Raw genomic sequence first — 16,698 nt, forward strand, 5'->3', positions numbered from 1 at the left:
TAAGGCATAGTACAGTACAGTCGTTCAAGTCATCCTGGTGTGTACCTTGATGTCAATCAGTATGTTTTTCCAAAAGAGGAAAACAATCTCAGGATAACATAGACCAACTTATTGAACGTCTACCTCAGAACCTCAAATTAAATATTAATCTATCCTCGCTAAGGAACGTCGGAAAGTATGTACAGTGTATGGTTTTGTACGTGTCTTATAATATTAATTTGTCCTCTTTTAGTCTAGCTCTGTACCAGCCCACACACACATACACACATCTCCATTTGCCCTTGCAGCAGGGAAGGTTCAACTCGCCCTCCCCCCAGAGAGCAGATTTGCACTTGAGCTGACCGTTAAACATGCTTTGCTGGGTTGCCATAGGAGGGCTGAGCACAAAGGCACTGGTCCTGACCCCCGAGCGGCTGTTAGCAGGGCTCCTGCGGTCTCAGGGAGAGAAAGAGAGGCGCCAACATCGAGCTTAAAAATTCTCAGGGAACTGTCAGTACTGACACATTTCTCCCTCTGCACTGCTGCACATATATGCAAATCTCAGTGCCTCAAAAACAGAGCACCAGATCAGCCTCAATTTATTCCCCCCTTCTGTTTCTCTCTCCTCCTTTCTCTCATCCGCTTTCTTTTGCCGCTGCTCTACTAATGAAGATTTTCTTGCCCTGCCTCCCCCTCGCAGGAGAGAAGTGGAACAGAGAGCTCAGCAGTGTTTGAGTGTGGGGGAGCGGTCGTGTACTCAAGTGTTTCTCATTAATGAATGATAATGGAGCCATCATATCTCATGTAAAGAGCTCTGTGACTAATTGTGCTACACTGTTTGTTGGGAGGATCTGCTTGATCTCTCTTCCAAAGGCTTTAGTGAGTCACCGTCAACATATATGTGAGGATTTTCTCACCTGGATTTAGTTCTGACTCGCTGTTTTGTTTGATTGTTGTATACAGAGACCAGCTGGCTTTATTTCAGTGGGTTCAAAAACCAGTCTGCTATGGTACTTTCATGGTTTTGGACGTGTTTGGTCATTGTGGACATTGTTAATAGCACTTTTTTTTTTTAACAAGCTACTGCTACCATTGTGTGTTACATTGTAAGGCTGAATAATTACATATGCCTAATTATAATCTTTCTGATAATGGTACCATGGTGATATCATATATATTGTAGATGTGGTATCATGGCAATAGCATGGTATTCTTTAATACGTTGATAAGTCCCATTCAAAAAACACCAATATTTTTCTTGATTATATCACTTTAAAAGTGAAGCATGTACAAGAACAACATAGGGCCTAAGACAGAACCTTGTTGAACTCCATATTTCACTTGCATGTTTTTTTGTGATGTCAACATAAAATAAGGCTGAAACACTACTTGTGCTTAATTATTTAATCGGTTAGCATGACAGAGTAAAATGTAATGTGATGGTTAACATGGTACCATGGTCTTATGGACATGTATGATTTCTTTTGACTTGGTGTTGCAGTGATTGTATGAGATTTATGGACATGGTAATATGTTATTTTTTTAATATGGTATTGTGTTAATGGCATGTTTCTTGCTGAGAGTCTAACAGTTCTACCATGGTAATATCATATATAGTGTGGACATGCTATCATAATACCATCCAAAAACACAAATATGTTTCTTAATATCATGTATATTAATAATAAGGATGGATGTTTTGTATATTATCTGGGTAGATTCTTCTAATGATCTCTACATTGCTCTAAGGAGCGGAGTGAGCATGGTTGTGATTTAGAATGAGTTTAGTCGTGGCTCCAGCAGAAGCCCTGGATCTGTGCTTAGCCCCAGGCTCTTGTGCTGACAGAGAGGGGAGGTGATTAATTGCCTTGGAGGGAACAGTTGCAGGAATTATTAATGGCTGCAGGATTAATCTGTTTTCTCTGGTTGGCCCATTAGTATGGGCGACCCTGGTGGCTGGAAGATTTTTCTCTTGGTCTGGAGCTCCCTGGCAGCTAGTAGGACTGAGTTGTGTCTTTCTTTTCATCAGTCTTTTTTTCTTTGTCTTTCTCTTCATGTGTCTGAAAAATTCCCATCCTCGGCTGGCTGTTTCGGCAAACTCCAAACTCTGTGAGGCAGGTGGAATTGATTAATGTCACAGCATATTAGGGAAAGGGCTGTAAACACAGTGTGTCCCTGTTTTAACGGTCCAAGCACTGCGATTTCTCAGCATACCTGTCCTGGTCTGTGTGTGGGTTTGCATCTAAAGTGGGAAAATGCATTGGTTTTTTATGGAACATGTTCAGCTCTTGGCTACAAGCCTCATACCCAGGCCTCCATTAGCAGAGGTTCAGGGACTCGAGCTACTTGACTTGACTCGAGTCTGATTTGAGTTGTGACATGCTTGACTAAATTAAGAAAATTATTAGGCTTGACTTTGACTTGAGAACCAATGACTCGAGACTCGACTTGGACTTGAACTGCATGACTTGACAATTACTTTTTAACAACTGTTATTAAATTATGTTTTTTAAATGATGCAACATCTACTGATAAACAAATTGCAAGCCACAGAACCACCGACACAACAGAGTCAGAAAAAAAATCGCAGGGCACCAAATAGAGAAGGTAGAAGACAATCTCCCAAGATCGTTGCTTTTGGATATAAACACTTCAAAATGGACCATATTCATTAAAAGAGATTTGCTGTATGCACAATTTGCAATGCCAGGATATCAGACACGACCAACACAACCTTGAACTTTCTCTACTTCAAAAAGAAAAGGTATGTAAGCTAACCTGGTCATTATAGTTAAATTGACTAATATCTAGAGAGAATAATGTGCAAAACGACATGCTTCTGTATGCAATATTATGTTTTCAAATGTAGCTGAAGGCTGCCAATAGACTAAAATGATTATAAACAATGAATCTAAAGTTTTGTAGTTAACCTCATGTTGAACTTTAAATTTGATTTTAAATTGGTTCATTGATTCAATGACCCATTCATGAACAGTCTATTTAAGGGGGCAATTGTGTGGCCTTAAGGCTCCAGTATAGTTTGAAGAACAAATTTGTGTGACATAATTTCGAACAAAATTTGGCCAAAATAAGTTCATTTCTGGAGTTGGAAACAGCTTGCCAAAGTGAACTTATCAGAAAAGTTTGCTCCGCCTGGTAAACACCTTCAAACTTCCATTGTTCGGTAGCAATTACGAAATAGTTGGGTGTGGTTCTGTGGCTCTACCTTCTTTGTGAACATCTTCAGGTTATTTCTTCTGTTCAGTCCGTCAAGGTCAGATGCAAGTAAAACAGGAACAAACTGGAGAGGCGTTTTATAGTAGAAACTGAAGTTGTAACTCTAATTGATAGAGATTGAATGATTTTTTTTTTTTCAATCATGTTTAAAGGGGTCATGACTTGGTTTTTTGTTTTGTTTTATTATGTTCCCTTAGGTGCAATTATAGTATTACTATAATTTTTTGGACAAAAAACTTAAAAAATTTTGTGATTAATGACCTTTTCCCACCTTGTTTCTCATCCTCTGATTCAAACAGTCTGTTTTGGGGTTGTTTCCCCTTTAAGAGTTCAGTGTTAACGCCCACTGTTATGATTGGCTAAAGTCATTGGCTAAAGTAGTTTTAAGATGAAATACATTACTTACAGTTTGCGGCGTCGTTGGGACCCAGAATAGTCGGCACGACCTGATCTTTAAGCAGAAGTTTTCTGGCAAATCCAACATCATACTGCGATTTGTTCTCAAACAGTCATCCTTCAAATAGAGAACACACGCTTAAATTAACACTGCCGTAACTGGGACGTCCGCAAAAAAAAAACTGCATCCATTTTTCTCTGACTTCTGGATCGTTCAGCAGCGTATTCAAACATTTTGTTTGTCCACAGCCAGGAACAGCACATCTGCGTGGCATCGCGATCTTCTTGTAAACAGACCCACTCGCTGCACGTCGAATGAACACCTGTGGGCGTGACAACGATGCGATGATGCGAAATGAGGCGTAGTTGTCTTGCGCTGGAGGCGGTCATATGCAAACGAACTTCGTACCGTGACGTCACTTCTTACCATGGATCCCCATCGAGCTGTAATTAGAGCTTGATTAAATAAATGCTTGCAAGAAGTTTTAATGGCACAAAGAACTCTTATATACCAAAAGATCAAGGCAAATTTGGTTTCTCATGTCATGACTCCTTTAATACTGTAAAGCTGCTTGCTTTTAAACAATCTATTGTATAGCGTGCTATATAAATACCTGTGAAGTGACTTTATTGGAGTGCCGAAATGCAGATCTTGTGCAAGCATATCCACATCGCTATTATCAGATGCTTTCTGACCTGCTGTTTTCCCACCGCTGTTATTTTTTTGTTTATTTTGTTATCGAAAGGAAAGCTTTTTGAATAATGGGCAAACAAATTTGACCATATTTAAGTATATTCAGCAGAAAGCTGTTTAGATTTCCACAGAACTCTGGCTGCCTTCATTCATGAAGTGCTGCTTTTTCCTCGCCTCTTGCTTGTTTGTTTAGATAATTTGGGTAATGTGTTTATACCCTTTTTTCTGATAATAAAAGTGTTGCACTCTCAGCTCTCTTTTAACATGCTAGATGAAATAAGTGCACAGATTCCATGTGGACCTATTCAAAATTTTCATTTTACTCCAATTCTGCAGCAAGATAAGTAGTTGAGTAAATTCCATACGATTAAACCAGCTGAGAGTCTCTTCCTTCCGGAGACTTGTGTGCATTGAATTCACTGCAGTGAGGGAGCTGTAAGTGTCTGTGAGCATTCATGACATGCTCTAATCATTAAGGTACTTAGAGTTAGATTGGAAAAACGAGCTGGATCTCCCCAGACTGTGATGTGATTCTCCCTTGGCACTTCTGGTGCGTTATCCTTGATTGAGACCCTCAGAGTTAGTCAGATCCTGCAGTGAACAGTGATTTGTTTTATAGGCTTTGACTTGACTCACTATCATATATGAAACATCAAAGCAAAGACTGTCTATCTTTATTACATTATTATTTCTAGTCATATATCCAAGCTCATCTTAACATGGACTATACCTCTAGAGCTAGCTCACAATGCTCCAGCTGTCTGTGTTTATTACCCTTACTGTGTGCATGTGTTGATGTCCCTCCTCCCACCCTTCACTGCCCATGGCTACAAGACAAACAGCCTTTTCAGGAACCGATATGATTGAACACAACAAAAACAAGGGAATGCTTTCTACTGTAAGGTTCCTTTGGGGATCTCAAATTCAATTCAATTCAAAAAAACATTATTGTCTTTCCCCACAGGGGTAGAAAATTATCAATACAAGAGACAACCACACAACAACAATTTAAGATACACCCCCATTTCCTATTTAAAATATCAATGGCAGTTGGAATAAAAGTCGTCTTATACTTGGCCTTTTTCACCAAAGGTACTTTATATCGTCTACCAGACGGAAGTTCATGAAATGAACTATAGAGGGGATGGGAAGAATCTGTCACAACAACGGAGGCTTTCCTTTTTTACTGCCACAGTGTAAAGATCAGACAGAGTTACTTGTTTCTCACCAATAATTTTACCAGCCATGTTTGTAATCCTTAAAAGTCTGTTTTTGCATTTAACAGAGAGTTGTACCAGGATGCAATGTTGAAAGTGAGCACAGATTCAATGAGTGATTTATACAGAGCTATCAGAATGTCCTTTTCAATATTAAAACTCCTCAGTAAGCCTAGACGTTGATAAGCCTTTATCATTATTACAGGCTATCTCATTTGTATAAATAGAGAAAAGAATTGGGGATAAAACACATCCCTGTGGGAGACCAGATTTTAAAACCACATTCTCTGACTTTTTGTGGGCAGTCCTGTAAAAAATATTAATCCATCAAATCAAGGTCTGGTCCTCCAGACGCCTCAGAAGTGTGTTTATATTCACAGTATTAAAGGCAGAAGAATAGTCCATAATTAAAATCCTAACGCATGTATTTGCAAAATGAAGTCCAAATGCTTTACAGCCCTGTCCAGCATAGTGAGGGTGGTATCTTCAATTACCTTCCCAGTTCTATAAGCAAATTGCAAAGGGTCAAGTTTACCAGGCATTGTCTGGGAGAGTTGCTGACAAACCACTCTCTCCATACACTCGCAGAGCACAGATGTTAAAGCCACTGGTCTATAGTCCTCAAGCACCTTAGCATGAGCCTTTTTTGGTAATGGGATGATGGTACTTTCCTTCCAGGCTTGTGGTACAACATTAAAGTCAAGAGACAGCTGAAAAAGTTGTGTCAACACACCCTTCAGCTAAGATGTACATTCCCTCAATACCTTGCCCTTTATTCCATCCGGCCCCGATGTCTTTTGGGGTTTGACTTGCATTAAAACCTTTTCCACAATCTGTTCCTCAATTAGTATGGGGTAAAGGTCAGGATGCTCTGTAGGAGTCCAGTGCTCATCTGAATAGCTATGATTAAAACGAGCATAAAATTGATTCAGTTCGGTAGCAAAGCAGGCAGAATCAAGGCACTGGATATTGTGTTGCTTTCTTGTATCAAGTCAAAGTAAATCCATCAAGGTGAAAATCTGTCTCAGTAAAACAGAAAAGGCTTGTGCGACGATAATCCCCATCATATTTGATCAACGTAGACAGCTCATCAACTTTATTTCTCAGGGATCTAACATTTGACAAGGTGATAGCAGGTAAGGGCAGTCTACTTCCTCTTCTCCGTAGCCTTTTGAGTATTCCTCCTCTCGAACCCCTTTTCCTCTGTTTCGCTTTAGACTTTTTCCAACTGATGCCAACTAAAAGACATTTTGGGACATTTTTAAAAAGTGTTGAATCCGTTGTCGGCAGAACAGCAAGCGGGCGCAAATCCAGCAATAGTCCACGTGAATAAACCAGATTTTTCACGGTTGATATACATGCTCCAGTCTGCGTTGTCGGCATTGTCCACAGAGCCAATATTGGTTGAGAAATGAACACCAGAAGGCCCAGAATTGCCCAGAAGTTAGCCATCTCGTATATAAATAATAACTAAATGAAAACTACAAAACACTTGATATAAAACAATCAAAACAAACATCTAACACGGAGCCTATGTCACAGGTCGCATGAGCAGCGTTGTGCCCCGGAAATACTCCAACAATGAAATCCATCCTGAACATTTATAATACTATTGGATTTCTGGCATCTGTGGTCTTCTATGGAGAAATGCGAAACATTATAAATGTAATTAAAGACTTTAATGAGATTTAAAGAGATAGTCTACCAGAAAATGAAAATCCTGTCTACTAGAAAGAAATTATTGGTCATCTAGGAATTACGTTTTATTAATGCACTCAGCTAACTTTATAAAAAGTTATAAAACTTTTAGTTTTTAAGTTAGTTTTATCAGCATCAAAGTAAAAGCTAATGCCATGTTTTCTCATAATATCATCTAAAGGGAGTGTGTACAAGGTGAATAACAAAGGGCCAGCGACGGATCCCTGTGGCACTCCATACCTAACTTACAGTACATAGTGAATAACAAGTTTCTCATGTGAAACTATTGTATGTATTTAAATAGAAATTAGAATATAGTGCACTTTTATGGCATTGTTTTGTCCTTTTTTAAGTTTCTCTTGAATGGAAAAGAACAATCAGATTGGATATTCTACTTGTTGACTCGGGGCTGAGAATATAATTTTTATTTTTAGGTCTATTGTTTTAAGTTCCAGTAAAGTTCCCGGTTACATTTTACTTAAAAAAAAAAAACAAAACAAAAAAAACTGTGTTTCCAACAAACAGTTACAGTTCTTCGAATGAGCCCAGGGTAGTTCTACGTGTTTTGTTTTGTTTTAGACTCTATGCAGTCCTGTTAGATGGGAAGATTGCATAAGTTCTGGAGTTCAGTACTTGATCTGAGCGTAGGTAGTTGGAGAAAAGCCAGATGTGCTAGATGATGGAGTTCCAGCAATGCTCTGCATCTATTGTTGGGCTGGCTCCCTTGCTGCAGTATGGGTAATAAACTGCTTCACAACAGCCCCTAAACAATCAATGAGAAATTATCTTGCCAGGTCGATGTCTGGGCTCTCAAAAGTTGCCTCACCAGCCAATGCAGAATACTGGGACTCAGCAGCTCTACGCAACCATTGGCTGGAGAAATGCATCTCCATTAGATTGTGTTTGTGCTGTGATGTTTCTTTGTAGTGTTATGTAGGGTATGTTATGTTTAGATCTCTCTTAAATTAAGTTATGATTTAAAATTGATTCTGGAATAGTCTTAGCTGATTTCAGATGTGCATCCATTGCTCAGTTTGTTTTGAAAAAGTATTTTATATCAAAGAAAAAAAAATCTCTTTCTCTTTGTTGACCTAACTGATCTGTTCATTCATGTATTGGTAGCGTGAAATTCTCCTCTTACGGCTTTGTGACAGTGTGCTTTGAAATAGCATTCAGATGCATGCTCTGAACAATTGTTTACAGGTTTTTGCCTTCCCGGAGCCGCAGGTTTAATAGGGCGAGACAAACAAAAAGACAGCATCTGATAAGCTGGCTTTAGCGTATGTCGTGTTCCGTGACTCAAATTTTGGTCAGGTAACAGATTTCATCAGCATGAGTTGTTTGAAGAGAGCCAGACTTTGCAGGCGTTGCAGGTTGACAGATGCTAGCGCTGTACATCTTGTGCCGAATGCTGCCAACTGATCTGAAAAAGCGGCCAGCGAAGATCAAGGGGTGGAATTGAGAGTCTTTGCTTTCCCACAGAATAGAGATGCTGATGCCAGCCAGATCAGCATCATCTCATTTGCTATCGATCGAGTGGCTCCGGTTTCTGAAGACTGCTGAGAGCCTCGTACTGGCGGCTCTTATCTACAGTAATGCAGCATTAGGACTCACAGAATCTCACCCCTGAAGAATCTGACAGAACAACTGACACTAGCCTAAAATATTAGCCTGAAAATGAGATTCCTTGGGAATTTGCAGTTCTTGAAGATTTATTCTGACACTGAAATACTTGATATGTTTAAAAAAAAACTACTGTTATTCGGGATAATTGAGAACAATTAAATGTTTAATATTATTTGTTTTTTAGATGCAGGGAACACTTCGACTTAATTTGACAAAATCGCTTCATTCTGTTTTCCTCTACAAAGCAAGGATGGCCTTCATAATGACAAAACCCAATCCAAGTTGGACTTTTAACAAAAGTAGTCATTTGCAGTCTTTATGGCCAAATGTATTTACAGAAGCTCAACAAATATGCAATACCACCTAAACACTGTTATGAAGATGCTGCGGCATCAATATAACATATATATTACACTTTTATTTAAAGGGATAGTTCACTTTGAAATTAAATTTTGGTATGTTTTAGCTTACCTCAAGGGCATCCAAGATGTAGGTGTCTTTGTTTCCGCAGTAGTTTCAATTTTGATATTTTTCGGTCAAACCGTTCTTGTCTGTCAGTCATATAATGCAGGTCTATGGTCACTGTCTCAAAGAGCATGCACAGAGTCCAAATTAAAACAATTCCCCATCGCCCAAATTAAACAATTCCCCATCGTAAGTACACATTGATGGCCTAAGACACGAAACGAGTGGTTTGTGTGAGAAAACGAACAGTATTACCTCTTGAACACAGCCGCGTCCAAGTGATCTGAGGGCGCGGGCGGGTATAGATATATACTCTAGATGTCGCCTTGGCTACGGTTTCGTTCAATGAACTGCAGTAGCCAAGGCGACACCTAGTGTATATATCCTCAGATCACTTGGACGCGGCTGTGTTCAAGAGGTAACAACGATATTAATACTGTTCGTTTTCTCACACAAACCGCTTCATTCGTGTCTTAGGCCATCAATGTGTACTTATGATGGGGAATTGTTTAATTTGGACGACGGGGAATTGTTTTAATTTGGACTCTGTGCATGCTCTTTGAGACAGTGACCATAGACCTGCATTATATGACTGACAGACAAGAACGGTTTGACCTAAAAATATCAAAATTGAAACTACTGCGGAAAAAAAGACACCTACATCTTGGATGCCCTTGAGGTAAGCTAAAACATACCAAAATTTAATTTCAAAGTGAACTATCCCTTTAAGAAAGGCATTTGGAAAGAAAAAGAATACATTTAGACTTCATAGAGATTTTTAGCCAATTTAAAGTTATTAATCATTCTAAGAGCTAAATAATAAAAATACATTAGATTAGTCATCAATGCAATACTTTAATCTATTGACATCCCTACAGAACCTTTATTCTGTGTCATTTTAATAACAAATCACATGCAATGGAAAGTTGTACATCATTCTAGGAAGAACATTTAATCTCTCTGAATGCTAGTTGGTTGTGAATCCGTATTCGCAGAATTTTCTTCCGATTTACACTAAGCAAATGAACTATTCTGTGAATGCAACATCTAGATTTAAACCTGTCCCTGAGTAACGATGTATCAGTGTGACTTTTACAGCACTGCAATCCCTATGTGTGCGATGAGAAAGTGTGAAAAGGTGTTGTAAGTGTGAATGTGTGTGTAAACGGATTCATAAATTCCCTCTTCCTGATCCCAGCCCTCGGCTCAGCAGGGCAGCTTTTGGTTGTTTGACAGGGAGCTTTGAAAAGGTCACCGGGACTTGAATCACCATTAACCTCACCCCTCCCCATTCTCTCACACAGGGAAACTGGAGAGCCAGAGCCATCAAAGTGCCAAGAAGTGTTTAATGCAGCCGGCGTGACCCGAAACAAAGCCGTGGTGGTCAAGAGACGAGGAACAGAGAGTCGTCGGCCGTGTCAGACAGTGGGAATCACCGTGTCACATGGACGCATATGGTGACCGTCAATAGATAACCAAACCAGAATCATTCCCTAATTGCTTTTTCTGCAATAAAAGGCTGAAGACTACTTGTGTATCTGGTCTTTAATACTAATCATATATTTGTTATAATCCAGTCTTTTTTGCCATATAATTAACCAGCTCCCTTTTAATCTCAATTGGATTTCCAGCTCATAAAGCCGACGGTCTGAACCAGAACCGCTTGGCTGAGCAAGGAATTTTCTGCTTACTAAAGAGGCAATTGTGCTGGAGAGCTCGTATTGGAGCTGCTCTTGTTATTTGGGCCACAAAGCCTCTCAGGTTTTTGGGCCTGCTGCTCTCAGAGTGATTGAGTGGCTTCTTTGTGACACAGGCATCTCTGCAGCAGAAAGAGCAAATGACTGGCTCCATTAACGGGAGATTGCATGATGGGAACTGCATTAAAGTGGCCATGGAGCATATATTTCCCTCTTCTTGTGCAAAACGGGACGTTCAACATGGGGAAATACATCAGCGTGATAAGTGGTTAGCTTGCATCTGCGGTCTGGTGAATAGAGAGTCTGTTCTGGGATTGCTTCGCTTTTTTGGAATATCACGTGCGAATCATTTTGAGTAATTCTCGCAAATTAATTTCATACCAAATTCCTGTAATGCGGAAAAAGATGTGATTGACCATGAGTTTTAAAAAATGTGTTTCTTCTAATTAAATAATACAATTATTTGAAATAAATTGGTTATATTTTGTATTACAGAAATGCAAATTATACTTATTTTATATTTCACATTTACAGCACACTACTAACAATTGAGAGAGGAGGAAATGCGCTTACCGTAATTGTCATAACGATAATGTTTAAATAAATATATGATACATATTTGAAGAAAACACTTGTGTACATGTATGCATTTGGCGACTTACGTTGTATTTCAAAGTACACATTTTACATTCTCATCAGTCCTTGCTTTCCCTGGGAATCGAACCCATGACCTTGGTGTTGCAAGCGCCAATGCTCTACAGTCTTAAAGTGACAGCAGCCTAAAATACCTGCTGCCAAATTATGATATAATATAAAATATAATATAAAAAAATATCTAAATGGCAGTTTTTCCCCATGGTATCGATGTCAGAAATTGAGTAGTAACTTTGGAAAACCACTATAGCCACAGTGGGAGCAAAGACGTTAAAGTCAATATTTATCTGAGCTGAAATGTGACCTAATGTGAAAGTGTTCATATGATCCACCCTTTTACAGCATGTCAGTCACTTTGCTTCTTTTTTTTCAATTATATAGTAATGTGCGACTAATTGTCCAAAATCCTAATGGCGTTTGAGTGTCAGATTAAACCTTTTGGAAACCCTGCGTCGCCTAAAGCCAGAGAGCCGCTAATCAAACGCACACATCTCCTCCAGCTATGGGTGCTGGGACGCTCCTTTGTGCCCAAGTACAAAAGACGTTTTCTCGGGAAGTGCGGAAGACCTTCCTAAATTCAGTTTTTCACAGAGATTTGATCTTGGGTGGGATTCGATGCACCGGCCGATGCGTGGGATTTCTAAATCAAAATGTTTCTCAATAAAACAACATCATTATGGAGCATTCAAACAAGTTTCCTGCGTTTGTTTAAACACACAGTATGAGCTATTAAAAGCACGACTCGAGTGTGAAGGAGCTCATTATCTTATGAAAAGCTTATGTTTTTGCATTTGAATGAGGGGGCATTTTAAAAGAGGCTTAGGTTGTAGAAGGAATGTCAGCAGCAGGTCTTCCTGTTCTCCGTCAGCACTTTCCTCGCAGGCGTTTCCTTCTCTCGCCACTGTTTGACAGGCCTCACTCTGTTAACCCCGGATGAAAGACAGTGCAAATGAGTGTACCTGTGGCTACAGACACGACGCTGCCACCCAGGAACCAGAAATCGCGTGAGAACTTCCTGATGATGCCGGATTGTTATCTAGCATTGTTGCTAGACACTTTCCAGTGTTCACTGAAGTCAATTTCATACCAAATTCCTGTAATGCGAAAAAAGATGTGATTGACCATAAGTTTTAAAAATGTGTTTCTTCTACTTAAAATAATACAGTTATTTGAAATAAATTGGTTGTATTTTGTATTACGGAAATGCAAATTATACTTATTTTATATTTCACATTTACAGCACACTACTAACAATTGGTAAAGGAGGAAATGCGCTTAAATGTTTAAATATATGATACATATTTGAAGAAAACGCATGTGTAATGGATCCGTGCGTCTCGTCTTAAAGTGACAGCAGCCTAATAAACCTGCTGCCAAATTATGATATAATATTAAAAAATATCTACTGTATATGGCAGTTCACTGAGCTATGCAAGAAGTCAAAGAGTAAAACGCCTACATGCACATCAACAAATGGCATTTGTACAATATCAGGACATTTTTGAGTGTTATAAATGTTTGTGTGTTTGCTATATTAACACATAAATTGGTATGTCTGGCTTAGTCATACTTCAAAAGCAAAGCAATGCTGTCAGTCATCATGTAGCAACTGAAATCAAAATCATTACATATCGATCATGTTCTCACCAGCAATGTTACTGTAGCACCACATGTCAAGTGTTTAATCATTTAAAGGTCCCATTCCATGGATTATTTTTATTATTTTATAATGTTTCCAGGGGTGCCCTTATAATGTTAGTATGTTTTTTAGATCAAAAATTGTTATAATTTAAAAATAAAAGGCATATTTCCTAGCCTGATTTCATTCCCTGATTTGAACACTCTGTTTGAAGGGGCGTGTCTGCTGTGAGACTTCAGCGTAAACGCCCTCTGCTGTGATTGGCTGACATACTTGCATATGAAATATCTGGCATTACATGTGGAACTATCTGGAAAACTTTTACTATTACAGCTATTATACGTTTTTACTATTACAGCTATCGGGATTAACGAATCGTGAGAAGTTTTTTAAGTATTTAGATCTATTCTCATCACATAAAAGGTTGCAGTGATGAGCATTGAGCAGATGACAGCCTGTTGATCGCGTGAAAAAAAGATCTTATCATTGCAACGCAGTTTCTGCACTCACTAATGATTTCACCAATGCAAACATGAGGTATATAAATACAGTAAGAGCTTCGTTGTGCAGTGTAACAGCGTCATTGATTTCATAACGAGTTTTGGCAAGTGTCCAGATAAACTCGCGCTGTGTGATTGACAGCTTGGCCGACTGGAAAGGGATTGTTCTTTGATCGCTTTCTGTATATTAATCACAGTTTAAGTAAGATTATTTTCATCCTACTAAGAGAAACGATGTGAAGTTGATCGCTACTTCCATATTAAATCACTACTTGTACTTACCGCTTGCTGGAATATAGTTGAAATTGTCCCCTTCGTCAGAGTATGAAACGCTGAGAGAAGCCTGCTTGATATTATCCCAGGTTAGAAAAACAGTCCGTGGTGAGATGGACAGAGCAAACTAACAACTTTGAATTAAACTTTTGCGGTACCCGATTATAGATAAACATCAACCATGTCTGTTGACATTTCGCCATCAATACGCCTGTGTTCCTGTGGGCGGAGGTTAGTCTAAAGACGGTTCTGGTGATGTCATTAATGAAGGAAGTAGAGGGGTGTAGTCCAATCCAGCCGTTTTTTGTAGTCAACTTCTGTTAAATAAAATATCTCGCTTGGCATTGAACTTTGAGCTTTATAATTTTACAGATATTATTTATACTCTAACAACAACATTACACACTAACTAAAGTTTGAAACATGGGATCACGCAGAACGGGACCTTTAACTCCTCCTCTTTTAAAGGGATAGTTCCCCCAAAATGTAAATTCTGGGTTAACTATCTTATCTTTTAAGAGGATATGCGCATAAACAAAGATGAAAACACATTTACCGAATAAATCCCTCGATGCTCAATAAAAAACATGTGACAGCCTCAACAGACGATGTGATTGGATAACTGCACTCACTTATCTCAGATGTCGGTTTTGTCGTTCTGAAGTTTCTGAGATAAAGTTTGTCATCACAATAGGGGTATAATTGGGTATAATTATAATTAGTGTCACATGATTGCGTTCCCAAACACCAGCATTTGAACGCAAGAGAACATGACAGCATTTATTGTGTAAACGCAACTCAATTATGATCCACAGTCCCTGATTGCAGCAACTTCCATTTTTGGCACTGATTTATTCATTTTATTACTGCAATTTCCCTGGAAGTGACTATTTTGTTCTCTTGAACACATGGGATGGAAACGCTGCTTTATTCACAAATATGCCATATTCCTATTTTGTGCATCTGCTAAATTCGCAACTTTGGATGGAAACACAGCTAGTGATGCGTATCTTCATACCATATTTGCACCATATAGCAAATCTCTGGCAAAGAAAAAAAGATTGTATTTCTTTAGAAGGTTTGCAGAACAGATCCCTTTTATCATTCTTTTATGGTCCATTTTTGTGTGTGTCTCTTTAAGGCTTATGCTAAACTGCTAAAGTTCATGGAGGAAAAAGTCAAATGGGTTTGGAACGACATTTAATAAGAGTTTTCATGTAGGCAGGATAACTAAATTGTGATTTGATTCTTCGGCATGACAGTAAAAAACATGATCTGTTCGAACGAGTCCTTTTTATTATCCAAAACTGAAGATTGTTAATGCCATTCATTGCAAGTCTACAGAATCATCTAAATAATATTTAATCCCTGAAGAACTAATTAATGGTCATTCAAAGAAGTTAATGAAGCCAAATTGAATAAATATTCTTTTTGGTGCATTTGCTTTTAACTAAATTTAGTTTGAATTTGATGCACCAATGCTACTATTTTCTATATGTCATAATCATTTGTTAACAAACATGTATTCATTACTTCAGTGAGCTCATTGTTTCTGCCTTAAATTATGACATTGTTTGTATTAATACTGTACATGTTTAGCTTTCTGTGTGATTTGTATATGTACATTTCTGAAATGATTAGAGAAATGATCTCTGATAAGAGATCACTCTAAATTGTAATGTGGACTCATGCATTTTCTCTAAAGCTGCTTTGAAACGGTGTGTATTGTGAAAAGCGCTATATACAAATAAATGTGAATTGAATTGAATTTGTAAAATCAATTTGTCATTTCATATTAAAAAAAAAAAACATTAAGAAATATGTTAAAACAAGACCAGGAAGAGGAAAACAAGTCAAGGCAGAAAAGAAGGCTTTTTAAATGTGCTGGCCTCATAAACACACACAAACACATGGTGGAAATTCCAGGAAGAATATCGACTGATCCAGTTTCCGCGTCTTACCGCGCACTGCGCGCGCAGGGTTCAATCCATCCGGATCATTCTCCTGGATTTCATGGCGCTTCCTCCTCCTGCCCTTTAGTTACATTGTATCCCCCTTACTGAAAGGAGCGAGGGATCTAGGACTCAACTCAAGGGAAAAAAATGAATGAATATACGTGAAAATGGACGTGCCGAGATGTTGGATTTATCGTCTTGGAGTTTAAGAAAGACGTATTTGAAGAAAGCTGTGAGATTTCGATCCTGCGATGCCAGTTTCAGGGCAGTGTTTGCATTTCTGAACGGGATCTTTAGGAGTGTGATGGCTGCTGGCCTTCCTTTTCTCTAGTTGCTGGATGTGTTGGGAAGTGCACTGCTTTGGGATCATTTTTGGAATTCCGTGCGCAAATCCAGAGGCCTTTCCACCTTCCTCTATGGAATGTACATAAGTATTCTCTGGATAGGGGTTCGCGTGTGGGGTAAGTGACGCTGGGATTAATGCATTTCTTTTGTGTGTGTGTGTGTGTGTGTGTGTGTGTGTGTGTGGGTAGGGGGTGGTGTTTTATTGGTGCAGATGGAGACTGGAGGTGCTTTAGCCCGTTAGCTTAGCTCGGTTGTCATGGCTCACACATGCTTTGACCATCTTAGAGAGTCATTTCCTTAAGAGCAACGCGTCACGGACCAAT

At 38.9% G+C, this 16,698-nt stretch overlaps 2 protein-coding genes across 4 annotated transcripts in view; both read left to right on the forward strand.

The window, feature by feature from the left end:
- Positions 1-10,840, forward strand: part of trip4 (thyroid hormone receptor interactor 4) — a 90,456-nt gene extending 79,616 nt beyond the window's left edge. For all 3 annotated transcript variants that reach the window (XM_081359644.1, XM_081359645.1, XM_081359646.1), the window contains one exon: positions 10,617-10,840. Coding sequence is in view for 2 of the 3 variants with exons in the window: in XM_081359645.1 (XP_081215771.1) it covers positions 10,617-10,675 (59 nt within the window). In the remaining variant the exon portion in view is untranslated. The remainder of the gene's footprint in view (positions 1-10,616) is intronic.
- A 5,122-nt stretch (positions 10,841-15,962) lies between these two features.
- Positions 15,963-16,698, forward strand: part of znf609b (zinc finger protein 609b) — a 59,513-nt gene continuing 58,777 nt past the window's right edge. Inside the window, exon 1 of the mRNA XM_081359642.1 lies at positions 15,963-16,491. The gene's annotated coding sequence lies outside the window, so the exon portion shown is untranslated. The remainder of the gene's footprint in view (positions 16,492-16,698) is intronic.

Source organism: Scardinius erythrophthalmus (genome assembly GCF_964197995.2).
Source record: "Scardinius erythrophthalmus genome assembly, chromosome: 2".
NCBI classification, from domain to species: Eukaryota; Metazoa; Chordata; class Actinopteri; order Cypriniformes; family Leuciscidae; genus Scardinius; species Scardinius erythrophthalmus.